The sequence below is a fragment of the Apis laboriosa genome, unplaced genomic scaffold (assembly GCF_014066325.1).
Source record: "Apis laboriosa isolate Shangri-la unplaced genomic scaffold, ASM1406632v1 scaffold11_cov152, whole genome shotgun sequence".
Lineage (NCBI taxonomy): Eukaryota > Metazoa > Arthropoda > Insecta > Hymenoptera > Apidae > Apis > Apis laboriosa.
The window spans coordinates 5040658-5057732 of NW_025221020.1; the positions used below are offsets into that span (position 1 = coordinate 5040658).

Sequence of the window (17075 nt, forward strand, 5' to 3'; positions counted from 1 at the left end):
TGTTCGACGAGTATCCGCGCATCTCTCGGTGTATCCGTTGATATCTCTCGACGTTCTAACGAGATTAGAAGGCTCACTTATACGATACGATATTTTATCGGCTGAACAACGTTATAGTTTTTCTTTTTTTCTTCTTTTCTTTTTCGAAACTCGACCTCGATCTACGTTCAAGGCTTACGTTTCGAACTTGTACGTCCTCGAATCATTTTTTACCATTTTTTTCATTTTCATCCGAATCGATAGATTTTAAACAGATCACGTTGACCGACGATAGATCATGTAAGCACGTACGTTTGAAATGACGACGAACAACAGTTTCAGGCAACGATTACACCGAACAACATCTTTTTTTTTTTTTTTTATCGAAAGCATCGCTATGTACAGACTACAGAAAAAGAAGAGAGAGAAAGAGAGAGAGAGAGAGAGAGAGAGAGAGAGAGAGAGAAAGAGAGAAAGAGAAAAAACCGAAAAGAAAACACCACTACCACTGAGTTCGTTAGCCTCGAAGCGGATCGATCTCGTGTTCGGGTTTTTCGTTCAACGAAAAATGTACCCATCCTCGCGTGGCCGTCGTTTCCTCGATGATTTAAGGCTATTTACACGTGACGATCACTCACTCTCTCGCATCATATTCATCTAATTGCACACGTCCGCTCCCGCGATCCATCTACGCACAATCGGCTAGAAAAATTCTAGTCATTGTTTGTATCGCGTAACGATATTAATTATCGAATCCTTTCCTGTCCATTTTTTTTTTCCCCTCTCTCTATCACTTGAACAACGCGAATGAAATTGATTGTTAATCTTTCTTTTTTCCCCTCTCGAGGGAAAAAAAAATTTCTTTTATTATTTTATTACTATCATCCAAGAAATTCTTCTCCCCGCCGAATTTCATCCAAAGTTTCTTCTTCGAGAATCTTCGACGAATCTTTGAAATCGACGACTCGAATTCGAATCTTCTCGTTTCTTCTTTTTCCCTCTCTTTTTCTTTTTTCACAAAACCTCGAACCGTTTCTCGAAAAACTGATGCTCGTCACTGGTGGCCATCGTCGTCGGTTTCCCCGACGCACCGACGGCCCGTCGATGATCGTCCTCCCCCGTTTCCCTCGAAATCGCGTGTTCCTTAGGCTCGTCGTCCTTAGTGTCGTATCACGCGGGCGAGAACGGTCTGTGGATCTGGGGCGGTTTCGGGTTCGGCGGGGGAGGCGTTGCGACCCTTATCAATCCCTGGCCTTGAGACTGACCCTGGGGTGTCTGTTGACTGTTGGCCGGTGGCGGTGGGCTGCCTCGCGAGGAGGGCGTGTGAGGGCTGGGCACCGCAACCCTTAGAGGGCCCGTCACGGACAGGTTCGTGGCCATTAATGGCGGGCTGTGCGCTTCCGACAGGCTGTCCGACAGACGCGAGATTCCACCATCCGAGAGCCGCGAGCCATCCGATATTCGTTCAGGCAGCTGGTGCTGTACGTGGGGATGGTGGAGCAGGCCCTCGTGCGGATGCAACCTCGGGGGTGGTAGCCCCAGAGGATCGGGTAATCTGGAATTGGAAAGTATTTTGCAATTTTCAGATTGGTATTTCCTTCGGAACGATCGATTCTTCGACCTCGATTCTTCGCTTTGCTCGTTAACAAGGTTACGTAACACACGTTTCACGGTTGAAGTTAATGAATAAAGCTGCTTCGAATGTAATTTATCGTTCAGAAATATAAGTATAACGGATAATTGTTGGAACGCCAAGATTATGTGAAAAACGAATCAATTGTAATAGCCACGAATAAATGAATAATGTTTTTTTTTAATTATTTTAATCAGTAATTAGTTGAAGTAAATTTATTCGAGATTTTTAACTAGTTACTTTTTCAACGAGTTAATGTTCAACTCTTCAAAAAAGTATTTAATAAAAACAACACATGAATCAACACACCGTATCAAGCGGTACTAAATACCGTGACAAATATAACGATGCTTTTCATAACCAATGTATTCAGACTAGAATTAAGATGACGTAACAAAGATAAATGTAGAAATATCAAACTTTTATAATTGAAAACTTTCGTTCGATAAATTTCGTTAATTCTTATTTTTTAAATAGATGAAAAAGATATTCGATAATATATAAACGAAATACTCTTTGAATATCTATTTCGAGTTAACCCCGAATGATCTTACGCGATGAAGGATAAAGTTTTTTAAAACGTGAGGACTCACCTGGAACCGAGATCACCCCTAGGCCCCACAGCTTGGAACGGGCTCGTTTCCGTCAGCCTGAAGATTCCACCGCCCGAGATGTTGGGATGATTGTGTTGCGGGCTGTGCGGTCCAAACCGGAAGCCCGTCGGCGGGAATTTGAAGGCCGTCGCGTGGTTGAATCGAAACTGCGATTGCGAAGGATCGAAACGGAAATTTAAGGATGGCGGAGGCAGGGGACCAAGGGGCCCGAGAGGAACAGGAGATGGTTGATGAGTTGGCGGAGGTGAGGAACTCGGCGACGCGGGCGATGTGCCGCCGAGCGAGATATCCGAGTCCTCCGAATCGCTGCCACCCGGCCCTGGGCTCAACGCGCGTCGCGTATTCCCGTTTCCTGTCCCAGATTGCTGTTGCATTCTGAAACATAACGTCGAGGCATTTATTTTTACTTCTCCCAAACCTTTTCCTTATTTCTTTATCTTTCGAGATCTCCCGCGCAAATCTTTTCTTTATTCTCTTTCCTAACCCTTTGAGAATATCGAAATCGATATTCCAATTTTCCACCCAAATGTTTCTTTATTTCGTCGTTGACAAAGCCGAGAAAATTCGAATCTCCCGCGTAAATCTTTCTTGCTCTCGTATCGCTTTCGTTCCGAGATCAAGTTAATTCGAACTTTCCACCATTTCATAATCGACATCCGTTTTCGTTGCGAGAACGAAGTCAAGAAAATTCGAATCTTTCTTTCTTTATTTCTTTTGTTAACAATTTTAACTTTCACTTTCGATGTCTCGAGCAAAACTCAATTCGAATCATACTTAATTCATTTGTTAGAAAAATTCTCGAAACCTTCGAGGATTTATTTTGGCGGAAAAAAAAAAAAAAAAAGAAGAATTCGAATCGTTGGCCGCGCAATATTTTCCACCACGTCCGTCTTTCGTTACTCGTTCGAGGATCGCTTACTCGAGCATGCATCTCCCGTCGAAGGGTTAACAAGAGAGGTCACCGATTATTGGTAGCAAGTCGGTCAGCCCCATCTCTGGAGCAGCTAAGGCTCGCGTAGGCGCGTTGAAGACGAGAGCGATGAGAATTTCAATTCGTTGGCCGACCTAGGGTAAAGCTAATCCAGCCTGTTACCCGGCACTGGAAAAACACTTTGTTTCCAGTCATCGCCGCGGAGCGACTATAATTAATGAGCGGGCCCATCCTTCCCAGGTGAGCAGAAGGATTCACGGGAGAGTGAACGACGATTCTCGGGCGACGGGCACGTACAAAAGAAGGATTCACCTCATTACTCGAGAGATTACGGATAGATATAGAAACGGCTCGCACGAAAACTTCTCACACGACTCATCCTTCGTGGTCAGGGAGATAAATGGCGAACGTGGTCGTGGCACGATCGGAACGGATGTCCCGACTTGTCGACAGGAAAGTATTACTCACCCACGTCACCCACGAGCGAGTTTTAAACGCTTTAGGCCGCCATTATCGAGGAAATCCATATTATAATTCGTATTTACCGACTGACGTCAATTCTCTTTTCTTTCTCTTTTTCTTTTTTTGTTCTTACCCTCGAAGATGGATAGAAGAAGAAGAAGAAATTTTCAAGCGAGATGAAAACTGCAAACACCTCGAACTTACGTGAAAATAATTTTTCCTCTCGATCGTGTAATCGTGTAACGCGGAAAAGGAAAACACGGTGAAGGGAATTTACTTTGAGCGTGGAAAACGCCACCTCCCGATCCTGATATTAAGAGAAAGGAGAATCATTCGCAAGTCTGCCAGAGACAATGAGATGTTGTGGTCGCCTTAAAAGCCTCTTCGCTCCAGATCGATTCAACTCCTGGGCTCCTGAGATACTCCCGTATTTTCTTTGCTAATCGAGTTTCCAGCCCGCGCTGTTACCACGGTAACACCTCGAGTGATTTCGAACAGGTTCGCTGCTCGAAACGAGAATCGTCGGATCGTCCGGATGGAGGCTTCCTCACGCTCCGAAAAGAGGAGAAGCGCCAACTCTCGAGCTGATTCGCCTTTTTAACGTGGCACGCTTGTCTAAGTACGCCTAAACTAGCTAAGATCCTCTCCATTACGAGTCTATTTTTATATATAAATTTTTCATATTTTTGTCGATCAATGCAAAAAAACGCATGCACCATTTATCCAATTAGTTGAGCGATCTATCAATTTTCAAATTGAGAAGAAACGTTCGATAAATTCATTTTTCCGTTTTCTTCGTGTTTTACTTTCTTCGACAATTGATCTTTCGTGAACGTAGACTGGAATATTATGTATATATATATATATATTATTTCTCGAAAATTGTATTATTGAACATTGTTACTTAATTTTATTTAATCGTGGCACTCGTTCGTAAAAGATGGGGAAAAAAGTATCATTTGATATCTCGGATTAAAAAAAAAAGATGAAAAATTTTCACAGCTGCTATTGCAGTACTCATCACGAAGGGGTTGAATCAGTTTCCCTTGTAAATCTGACGTTTCCTTCGCACTTTCTCCATACAGAAATATATAACGAGACGTCAATTTCCCTGACGAAGGTATGAAAGCGATTTATTCGATTCCGGGGACACAGAGGAGGAGGGTATAAAGGCGGTAGAAACGCGATTCGTGTAGAGGCCACTCTCACGTGGACTTTTGAAACGCGTTGGACACGGTAATCGAACCCGTATCCCCTTCCTCTTCCCTCTCCCTCCCTCCTATTTCCCTCCCCCCTTTCTTCTTTTTCTTCAACGTGTCTCGCATCAACGGGACACTCGACGCGTTTTAATTATGCCCCCAAGACCGCTCCCCTTTGTCTTGGCCCTTTCACGAGACACCCGCACGAGCGGCCGCGACTTATTATGTGTGCCAGCCTCTTTCCGTTTTGTTCCGCGTAGTGCTTCGTCCACCGATCGTCGTGTCCCTATTCAACGCTTCTTAATGTCGTGGCATTAAAGTGCGGAGGCTCGAGCTTGCGGTGTCAATTTTTTTCCCTTCCCTCGAATGAATCTTGAATCACGAAGAACCGGTATCGATTCGTCCAACGATCAAAAATCTCTCTCTCTCTCTCTCTCTCTCTCTGCATTTTCTGTTGCACATCACTCCAGTAGTGAAAATTACGAATTCGCGACTGGTTTTCTTTCCCAAAGAGAAAAAACTCTCGACTCATCATCTTCCTCCCTTTCTAATAAATTGTTGTTATCGGCGTTCGCATCAATTTCAAAACGCGAATAATTAAAATTAAAATTATAATTAGAATTGAGCATCGCATCGTTCGTATCATCAAACCGTGTTGCCGCTACTATATTGTTTCCGCGGTTAACGAGGGATACAGAGGTTCACGGTTCGGTCGCTCGTTAAAACTCAACGAGCTCTCCACGAAAAAGGGCCACGGTTCGACGAATTTTGCAGCGAGCTTCCCTCTTCTCTTTTTCTTTTCTCTCTCTCTCTCTCTCTCTCTCTCTTTCTCTCCTCACGTCGTGTAAAACGTACGTATATAATGTATTCGCGGCCTCGGGTCCACCTCGGCCGCACGCGTTCGCCAAATTCGAGGCGTATTCGCGTGGCGAATCGAGGGCCCGCGTCGAACGAGGCGCGCACAGGTGACGAGGTAAGTTTTCGGCGGTGGCGAATGATTAAAAAAGAAATTGATCAAAACCAGCGCCCGCGGGGAAAGTATCAGGTGCAACGTGAGGAACGGCGGCGTGAGGAGGATGCCGCTCCGCCGTTAAGTATTTATGCCGCATGACGAGTCACTTTTGTAATCCCTCCTGTATGCGTTATACGTTGTAAAGTATTATGCACGGAGGACGGGGCGGCAGGGCGCTCGAACCGTGACGGAAGCTACTGTAATTACGCGCAAGATGGTCGTCCTTGTGGAACCCACCCGATTGATCCCCGATCGAAGAAACTTACGGTGAAAGGATCCCCCGCTTTTCGCCCCGCTCAGGCCCCTGACAGGCCTCTTTAAAGAGTGATTCGATCTTTTTCGAGTTTAAACGTGGTTAACATCGATACCGTGTCCGTAATTTATGCGTCATTTTTCCACGCCAATTCTCGAATATGAATTTCTTTATTTCGAAAAATGTTATATTCGAGTAGAAGAAAGAATTTTTGGAAGAATTAATAATATTAATATCTTATTAGTTTTAAGCTTTTTATTAGTTTTTTTCATTCAGATTTTCAGATAGCTATTTATAATAAATGGTAATCTCGTGATATTTAATATCGGGAATGCTTTATAATTTTAGCAAACTTTAATAAAAAATGCGAGGGCATTCCGTTCAATCGGATAAAAATTGCATTTTTCAAATGATTCCCAAGCTAATCGTTCTTTTCTCTCTCTCTCTCTCTCTTTCTCTCTTTCCTCTCTTTGTATTTTCGATAAAAGACGATTTCTTTGGTAAAAAAAAAAAAATAAATCTATAAAACGAATAAAATTAAAAATACAACGGAAAAATATGCAAAAAAAATTTCATTCGCTTTGATAAAATTACATCTTTAGAAAGATTTCCAAGCCAATAGTTTCTCTCTCTTCGATAAAAAAAAATGATTTCTTTCTTTATAAAAATAAAGGCTAACTGCAAAAACGAACAAAATGCAAAGAAATTTCGTTCAATAAAAATTGCACCTTTCAAAAGAATACCCGAGCCAATCGTCCTTCTCTCTCTCTCTCTCTCTCCTCTCGAAACTAGTTTCTACGACTCTTCCCAGGTAACAACAAAAAAAAAAAAAAAGAGAACACTTGGAGAACGATCAATTTCAACCTCGATATCAGAATCGGATCTATCCTCAACTCCAGTAGAGTGACGGGGGATATCATTTTAACAGAATCTACCCCCGTGTCGAACACAGAGAGAAAGAGAGAGAGAGAGAGAGAGCGTAAATTTTTCGTGTCGTCGTGGTACGAGCCGATCTCGGACTAGCCTCTTCCCCCCTCTCTCTATCCCTCCTCACCCTGGCGAACCCTCGATTTAGACCAACCCCGTGCCATGCTAAATACTCGGCGAGCACAATGGAGAACATATCATTCGAAAATCTGAGCTATACGAGGGCCTCCACAAAAGGTAACTGGATACCGGTACGAGGAGGAGACGGCATGTGAACAGAGGGCCCGCGATTTCAAGCGAACCTGGACCCCTCCCCACCCCCTCCTACCACCCCTTACCCTCGTTCCACAGCTTTTTTTCGTCTCTAGCTCATTTTTAATAGCCGCTAATAGAGACGTTAAAACGATACGGGCCCTCTCGGTCGACTCGGTTCCGATGCTCATATTCTTTCTTTGCTCCCTGTTTCTCTTTCTTCCTCCATTCCTTGTATATGATATATATATGTACATTCCTTAAAATATAGTTTTCTTGATATATATATATATATATATATATGTTTCGCTTCCTTCGTGTGTTAGAAATCGATCAGGGAACGAGATATTTCAAGGGAGCACAGAGTGGAAAGCGTGGCGTTGATTTCCTCGCGAAGTGAATCATCGAAGCGATTTGTTTGCTCGCACAATGTTACGCTGTTATATACGCGCGAAAGGAAATGAAGAACGCGAAGTTGTTCGAGGAAGAAGCGGCGAGACGAATCGTGGCATCCGCGCTTTCGCGAAAATTTCATCCTCCACGAGTTTCTTCTTTGCGGTATCGGCGTTTGGCGGGCTCGAAACGAGGCAATGAAAAGCGTGAGGCTCGTTCACAGGTAGCCCGTGATTTGCAGTATTTTTAATCCGGGCCAAGGATCGGGTGGAAGCATTCGTCGTTTTCGTCGTCGTCGTCGTCGTTGTTCCAACATGGCCGTCTAAAAGCGAACGAGAGAGTGGCCTCGTTTGCGGCCTCGATCGTTTTCGTCTTCCTGTCGTCGCCGGGAGACGACTCCTGAGAAACTGCTGGCAAATGTTTGTCCCCGAACAAAGAGAGTATCTCCACCGTCTCTGTCTCTCTCTTTCTCTCTCTCTCTCGTCCGTTCCGCCTGTTCCGCCCTTCGAAATCACGATCTGTTTAAAGAGATTTTTAAGCGAGCAGAAAAACGATCCTCTCCCTTTCTCATCTCCTCGATTCCCTCCCCTCCCGTTTTCCATGGAAAAAACGTTTCGCGTCCGTGTTTTTGTTATGGTTTGTTTACGAGAGTTTCTTTTTCGATGATAATTTTAGAATTTACCAAAGATAATCTGGAATACTCCTATTATATATTCGTACACGAGGAAACGAAAATTTTTAATGGGTCTATCGGATTATCGCCGACCGTTTCGTTTAGAATGTCGAAATATTAAAGAGAAATTAAGGACGAAAGCGCAGCGGTCTCTCGAAAAAATTTCTCGAACGACCTCGAGGAGGACATTGTTTCGTGCCGAGCGATTCTTCTTCTACCAGAAGAACGACAAATAATTTCCTACAGAGGCATAGACATTTCGAGTGTTTGCCGAGGTCCTCCGCCGAGGCATCCGCCAACCTGGACCGTTCCGTGGGAAAATCCTCGGAAATTAAATCCTTGCCTCGGCCTCCACCAAAGAGGATGCTCCGGTCCTAGACTAATCCCGTTGTTTTAGGCTTTCCCGGGCTTGCTCCCGGGGAAAAATTACTCCCGGTTGGTTAGTCATCGCGGAACAATCCCGAAAGCGGAACGCGGCTACGGAAAATTCTCGTCCAACGAGTCGTAGAAAAAATATTTGCACTCGACCGAGATAAACGAGAGAAAGAGGATAATTTTCCGTTCAGACGACGACGGCGGCGGCGCCTCCTCCTCCTCTTATATATCGCCAGTTTCGAAACGGTTCTCGTTCGAACACAATTTACTTGGATCGGTCTAACGATCCAAGAGGCTAATTAACGAGATCATCTTTTCACGGACCATTATCGAATCTTTTCATTTTTACACGGTGTCCAGACGTTTCCTCCTTCCACTCGGTTATTTTCCGCTTGGACGAGACGGATCGAGCGAGAATGCCTATTTACAGGTTATTACGATATTAGTCGACCGTAAGTCTCTATTTTCTAATATTTTTCTCTCTCTCTCTCTCTCTCTCTCCTCCGAGAGAGGTACATTCGCAGAGGTTTAGAGGCACGCTCTCGATGGGAATCCGGCGTCTCATTTAATTTAATGACCCGTTTTCGAGAAACTTGGGTCGGCCCGTACACGAGAAATCACTTGGTAAATAATTAATGTGTAATCAGACTCGGTTTGTGTGCATGAGTGAAAGGGTCGACGACGAATGCGTCGGGACCGGGCGGAATGGCGGTAGCAAGGGCGCCATCGAGGCAACGCGAGAACGAAGGGTGTTTGCCAGCAAACACCATGGAGGACCTCTTAACGCATTCTAAACCTATGCGTGGGGCTCTTTTCGTTGTTCGGGCAAAGTGACGTGGAACGACGGGTATCAGGGAAGTGGCGGGAGCCTCGTGCTCGTCTTTTAATTCCTGTTCTGCATCTTCTCGAGAAATCCGACGGGCAATATTTGCCCGAGGAATTCTGTTCGAGCGTATTAACTCGGAACCTCTTCTTCCTTTTCTTTTTTTCGTCGCGTCCACCAATTTTCCCTCGAAAACTTGAAAAACCTTTTCCATCTTCCGCGTCGGAAATATTTCTTTTTCCTTTCAAAGAAGCCTCGTTACTTAAACGATAAGCAAAAAAGAGAGAGAGAAGTTTCCCGCGGGAGACGAGTGCACCACAATCGACGTCTCTCAATTATCTCGTGACGAGGAAAGAGAGGAAACGTTGAACGGCGTCCGATCGAGGCACGCGCCGTCGCTCAGAGGAGCCTCTCTCCGAGATTCGAGAGCCCTCGAATTGATTCGAGTCCCGTGGCACACTTCGGGGCAAATTAAGTTTCGCTTCTGAAATATGCTCCTTCTCCCTCCCTCTCCCCTTCCCTTTTCTTTCACCCGCCCTCCTCGGACCTCCCCGCCTTTCCACCGCCATTCATCTTTACTTGTCTTTTATCCCGCGAGGATCGCTTCAGCGGGCCGTGCCGCTCGAATCCGTGCCGTTGCGAATCGCATCGGGAGTGATTGTTTTGCTGGCAAAAAAGTCGACCACGATATTAGGGACGGCGGCAGAGATCGCGACACGCCGTGAACGTCCCTCTGAAGAAAGAAAGGAAAAAAAAAAAAAGAAGACGAAGAGGAGGAGGAGGAGGAGGAGGAGGAGGAGGAGGAGGAAAAAAAATCTCCCCCGCTTCTCCCTCCCCCTCCCCCCGCTCCTCATCCATCTCGATTTCTTCGACGCGTTATTCTTGGACGCGTGTGTATCTCGTGTGTATGCGTGGCTTCTAAAAGGGAGCAAAATATTCGACAATACGAGGGGGTGTATCGAATTCCAGAATAAAAATCGGTCTCGCCGGCCGGATGAATGAAGGGGATAGATGGGTGGATTTAATTCCTAATACACGGGCGGACCCCGTAGGAGCGGTAACTTAAGGAGGTCCGGCGTTAAGCGTTAGCGAAGCGAGAAGGAGGACGAGCCGCGGCCGGCTCGCAAAAAGAGGAAATAGCCCCCGGTAACCTCTCGTTTGCACCGGCGCACGCTCAATTAACCATTTCCAGGGAAAAAATTCGCCGGCCAAATTCTGCGCGACAGCCCGTGAAGTCCGCGGCTCGTGTTCACCGCGAGGCAACCGAGCTCAGGAGGAGACGAGAGGAGGACGGACGGAACAAGTAACGTAGAAGAATCGAGGAGGAGGAGGAGGAGGAGAAGGAGATCGAAAAGGGGGGCACGCACACGTATATCGAGAGGAGGAAAAAAAAAAACAAAAGAAAAGAAGAAAGAAAAATATGGAAAGGAGGAGAGAAAGAGAGGAAAAAAAAAAAAGGGAAGGAAAGGACGACCATTGAGGTAACCCTGTATCGTTTTTCAAAGAGGTGAATCTTACCTACTACCCCCTTTCGTTCGCCTCTCGCTTCGTTTCTTAACCTCGTCCTCGACTTTGCTTCCATCTCGTCCACCTCTGTTTTCTCGTCCTCTCTTGTCTTTTTGTCCTTTCTCTCTCTCTCTCTCTCTCTCTCCCTCTCTCTCTCTTTCTCTCCGTACATCGAGGATCGTACCGCACCGTTGGGTATAAGATTTCACGTGTACGCGGGGGATAGATCAGATTGGCCTGGCCTTAAGCCGTCGCAAATTACCCCGTAAGCCTTTTAGTCGCCGTGTGTGCGTGCGTGTGTTTTGCTAGCTGCACCCTAAACCTCCTCCATCCACCTTTCCTATCCTGTGCCGCGCCAACCACGCCGTTGCCCTCCCTTCGCTCCGCTACGCGTTATTATTTTGTTGCCCGGTAATATCCCCCGAAACCCCCATGGGGCTTTGCCCAGGCCACTCTAAAGGGAATCTAACCGGAGCTCGCGGTCTAGGGGGGAGGGAGGGAGGGGGTGCACGTTACAGAAATAGTTCTAAACTCGTCGGCGAATTATCGAAATCGGGCACCGCCTTTTATCCCTTCGAAGTTCGCGACAAGCGAACATGGACAACTTTAAATTGGATACGAACGCTTTTCACGCTTAATGACGTTCGATGAGGGAAGAGGCTCTTCTTCTGTAAAAATATTCTACGCGGTAGAATATTTTCTAACGTTGTTCTTGTAAAATATATATCGAGATCGGCGGAAACAAAGTGATAAAGATTTGTTTTTAATTAAGAAGAATTTCGTAATTTTAAATTTTAATAATTTAAGAGATTATTTACGTTAAACGATGCTCGCGCAACGAATCAAAGTGTTGCGAGCTCGTTAAAATTATGTTGAACATTTATGTTGTTGGATCGAGAAAACGTGTAATAAACGTGTATTTCGTGACTACCTGTTCAGTTGCTAGACCGATAACGTGATATGATACACGCTAGAGGATTTATTATGTGCGTTAATAATTCTGTGGTAATTACGTTTATTCAGTGTCCAAACTGGTTTACTTTCTCGATTTGTTCGCATTTCTATATCTTCAGATCGTTTATCCGACAAAATTATCCCGTAATCAGATCATACACGTTATGCGTTTCTCTAATTTTAAAATATAGCCATTTTAACTTATAATTACTTTCCTCTAGAGTTCCTTCAGATCTCATAATTTAGCGAACAGTTAAACGATATTAAATATTTAACGTTCTTTAAAATACCATTCTGTTTTCTTTCTTTCTTAAACACTTATCTTTGCAAATTGATACATCAACTGTTAAAATACAAAAAGCATATATATACACCAATCTCAATTTTGTCGAAAAAATTGATCGAGATTGCTTAGCAGCCAGCAAAGAGAGTGGAAATTTCAATTTGTCGAGTAAATCCAGTCCAAAGAGTATCGAGAGAAAACAGCTCTAACAGGATACGGATAGCTGGCTAAATCTATCTTCTTTAGCTTTCAATGCCAGCATCAAAAGGCGAAGACGCGAGGCCCTCGGGGCGGTGGAGTAAAAATTTAACGCAATTCCAAGTGATTACCACGGCCCTGTGATACACCCCTTATGTATCCACCCCTTGATTGGCTTACATTGTCGATGCTTAACTGTTTCATGCACCAGTGACCGACTAGGGGGATATCATTGCGCGCGATAGGGGTAACGTTTTCATAGCCCCCGGCGGGGGTGGGGTGGGATGGTCCCCATCACCGTCGTCGTCGTCGTTGTCGTCGTCATCGTGTCATTGTCAAGATTCAAATGTAAAAGTCGTAACGGGACGATAATTTCGGTAATTCCATGACCGAAAAGATTGCCACGTTTGAGACACCCCTTTTCACACCCCCCGCTCATCATTTGTCCCCATTATAACCCGAAAATAATTCACGAATCGCGTGACGCAAAAGTTAAATTCTCTTATCGATGCGACACACATTTCCGTAATCCCTTATTTTCTTTACTTACTTACACACGGCACAGTGTGGAAAATCTCGTTCGATTTCTCTTACGGGCTGTCGCCCGTAATTTTTCTTCTATCGCTCGGTTAAATCGGTTAATACCTAATAACGGCCGATCCATCAAACGTTCAAACTTCCTGAAATGTCAAACCTTTTATTCCGCGTTATCCGTGCGGTGGTGGTGTTACGCGCGTGTTCACGATGATGGTTATCTCGAGGAGGATGAAAATCGATATATACGTAGCGTACTTAAGAAAAATATTCCATAAAAAAAAAAAAAAAGGAAATCGAAATGGAAAAAGAAGAAAAGGGAGAAAAAACGAAGCTGTTCAACTCTCTACGTATCTACTTTCTTCTTACGTACGAATCAGAAGGATCATCGAGGCTTGATGCCTACTCGGATAGGAAATAACTCTTTCGCTGGCTCGTTCGAGCGACAAAGAATTTATGTACCGTGGGGGTTACTCGATACCTTGCCCTGGCATAATACGCGTATACGTGCGTGGAACGCGTTTGCGGCCAGGTACGTACGCGTTAAATGTACGCGTCCAGGAGATACCATCTCATTTAAGGATCAGGATCAGGAGTACAGTGTTGCGTTACATCACCGGTCACGGTTATCCCTTAATATACCGGGTGTTCCCTTAACGAGCCCGAGTAAACGAGAGAGTCGTGTTACTCGTAAGAGGAACGGACGGAAGGGATCGGTTCAGGCGAGAAAAGGAAAGAAGAAAGAAAGCAAAGAAGGAGAGGAAGAAACGAAATTCGAAATTCGAAAACGGAAAAGGAAAAGGACGAATTCGTTATTTCAATCTTCGAATTCGCCACGTTTAACGTTTACGTACAATTATTAAAATTAAATAAAATATCACGGGGGGAGGGGGGATGGAAGCCCAAATTATAAACCGCGCCTTGTCAATCGTTTGACATCTAATCGAGCGCATTTACGGCCTGTTATTACCGATTATTTCTGTTAAATATCATCCCAGTTCGGAGTGATCGGCCCCTGACAGTCGCGTGCCGCGTCCAATCGCGGCCCAAACGCGTCGCATTTTCGACGCTGCTTTCTCGAACGCTTTATTCGTGACGAACGAATGGCGTGTCCGTCGCACGTTCGTATCGCAAGATTTACTACGATTAAAACGATTCTCAACGATTCTCTCCAAGTTACAAATTTGACCGATGTTCGTTACGTGGAAGGTTGCCAAATTTCGAGTCTGTCCTTCCCGTCGTCCTGCGTTACTTATGCCAGCCAACGTCGAGGGGAGAAGAGGGAGGGAAGAATAAAAACTCGTAAGAAATACTCGTCACGGTGTAGCTCGCTGCTAATTGTCGCTATAATCTACGCGGCGGGACCGAAATTCCAAGTTGTTAGACGCTAACGATTGCGGGGACGTGCGAAGTGGGAGGGGGGGGGGGGGAAGGGGAGACGTTAATTATCCTGGCTAATAACGGCGAAGGCTCGCGCGGGGCCGAAAGAGTTTCCAAAGGCTTATTCGCCCGGGAAGTGTGCGTATTACGGGTTATATTAATGGAACGGAATGGAACGTCTCCGGAAAACGTCTTCGTGAAAAACGGCGGACATATTAATTTTCGAGCCGTGTACGATTATACGATGCCGGTGTGGGTATCGATTTTGCGCAAACTCGGGCCGAGTTAATCAAGGATTGATTTATGCGCGCGTTATTACGAAAGGCAGGAAAAGGGAGAGTAGGCGAGGAGAGGCGTCGGGGATTCGCCGGGCAATTATTTAACGGTGATTAGAAGCGATTTCGAATTAACGAACGAACGTGGAGAGTGTCGAGAGAGCGGAGTCACGTCTGAGAAAGAAGAATCCGTTTAGCTAATTTCTTGCCCGGCAGACATCGGGGCGAGGAGGCGCGGGAGGAGGCCCCCCACGGCGTTCTCTCTCTCTCTCTTTCTTTCTCTCTCTCACTCTCTGTTGATTCATTTTATTAATTTTTCTCATTCCCCACGATAACTCGATCCGGAGACGAAAGCAGAGGCGTCTTCGACGACTGGTGAATTAAAGACATTACGACGAGTCACCCCCGAAATCGGTCCGTTCGAGCGAGATCTTCTTCTGTTCTTTCTCGGTTGTTGCGCAGGGGGAGGAAAGAGGGAGAGAGAGAGAGAGAGAGAGAGAATATAAGCGAGGAAATTGCAAGCTCTGTGAAAAAAATTCGACGACACGGTTAGCTCGTCGGATTTATTATTATGCCATCTTTTCTCGAGGTCATTATCATTTCTAAATTGTTCGTAATTCGTATCGTAGAAATACTTTTGATCAACGTCCTTTTAAGTCGAGCGTGTATTTCTTTTTCTTTTTCTTTCTTTTTTTTTTTTTCTTTTATATATTCTGTTCTCTCTGTCATCTGACGCGGAGAATGGAAAGGACGGTCTACAGGGAATAAACGTAGCCGAGCAGAAAAATTAAACGCATTCAGTATCTCGTAGGGTGGGCCCAGCCAGAGAAGGGGGAGAGAGTGCGAATCAATTTCTGACGTGCCGTGGCCGTGCCCGTGTAAACCAATTTCAGGCAATTTCGCGTCAAGAATAGCCTCTTCAACAATGAATTGACCCCACGCGAGGACCTTTCCAATTTTAACCGATCTCGAGGATACTTCTTCGGGAACGGGCCGGCCTCCACTCCCCTTCAACGAGATCATCGGATGTCTCCGAGAAAGAGAGCGTCTCTTTCTCTCTCTCTCTTTCTTCCCCTCCGTCCGAAAAATCTTAACTTTCGACTTCGAGACGAAGTATATAATTCCAATGAAAAATCTTACTTTTTTTTTCCTTTCCCCCTCCCTCCCTTATTTTTTCAATTGCAAAGATACTTTCGACAAAGGATCCGGTTTTATATTATCCCGTTATAAGGAAAATTGGAAGAAAAGGAGGAGACGTTACGATAACTCAATAACGATGATAATAATTTTGATCGATCAAATCGGGACGCGTTTCTTCCACGCATCAACACCGATAAAAATCTCGATATCCGCCTTCGACTCTTTTCTCGATTCTAAAGAAACAATGAGAAAAAGAGAGAGAGAAGATTCCCTGGAATCTCTTCTCCCAAGGGAATTGAATCTCCCGCGCGCTGTTTTATCGCCGCAGTAGTATTTTCACGCAGCCCCGTGTCCTGAGCGAAATTAACGAATCCCTGCTCCCCCGAGGACACGTCCACGGTTTGGTCGTCGCGTTGTTAGACAACAACGCACGCGTCGCTTCATATTCTCCTCCTGACTCCCTCTCCCCCTCTCCCCTTTTCAATGTTCCGGCCTCTTCGAGTGTCAAATTTAATAAGCTCGCTATCTCGATTTTCCTCCGTCCTCTCCGCGGAAGCCGCGCGCCATCCTTTCGCCGTATTAAGAACGAGGCAACCTCAGGAATTGCGTGGTAAAATTCGTTCGTTCGATATCTCCATTCCGAGACCGAATATATTCTTACGGATAGAGGATACGACAACTTTTTCCATTTCAGTCAGACGCGTCATTAACCCTCTCTTCTCCTCCCCGTACGAAGCGTTAAATAGTAATACATCCAAGCCGCGTAATTTGCCTAGACGTCGTCGAGGAATTTATTACGCACCCCACAAAGGAGTCAACCTTGCGTTTCAGGGAAACTCGATTATCGAGGGGGAGGGGGGCGTAAATTGCCGATAGCTCTCTCTCTTTCTCTCTTTCTCGCCCTTCCGCTTTTCCTTCTCCTCCGTGATTCCATTTTGTCTCTCTCCCCTTCCTTTGCTTCCTCAACTTCGCAAGCTTCCTCAACGGATTATATTGTCGAACGACAATATTTCGTTCGCGCAAATTTTGTTATTAATATCTCGGTATATCGGTGTATATAAAATCGTTGGAAGACGAATATCAGAGGGGGATATCAGAGGGACGATTCTTTCCCCTTCCCGGAAATATAGATGTAAGTGGAATGATCGAGCATGATCGATCGAGGCAAAAATCTAAAAAAAAATCATCGCTGCTTTTTAGAAATACAGGTAAGGAGGTAACTGGAAGAAACTGGTATCAAGATTCGTGCACATTTTGTTAATGTTCTGAAATATAAAAA

The 17075-nt window shown here is 45.1% G+C and overlaps 1 protein-coding gene across 1 annotated transcript in view; it reads right to left on the bottom strand.

Annotated features, from left to right (window-relative positions):
* Positions 1-978: 978 nt before the first annotated feature.
* Positions 979-17075, bottom strand: part of LOC122718226 (homeobox protein SIX3) — a 44984-nt gene continuing 28887 nt past the window's right edge. The window contains exons 2-3 of the mRNA XM_043943093.1: positions 2206-2601; positions 979-1534 (exon numbers count right to left, since the gene is read on the bottom strand). Coding sequence (XP_043799028.1) covers positions 1150-1534; positions 2206-2601 — 781 coding nt within the window. The 3' untranslated portion in view covers positions 979-1149. The remainder of the gene's footprint in view (positions 1535-2205; positions 2602-17075) is intronic.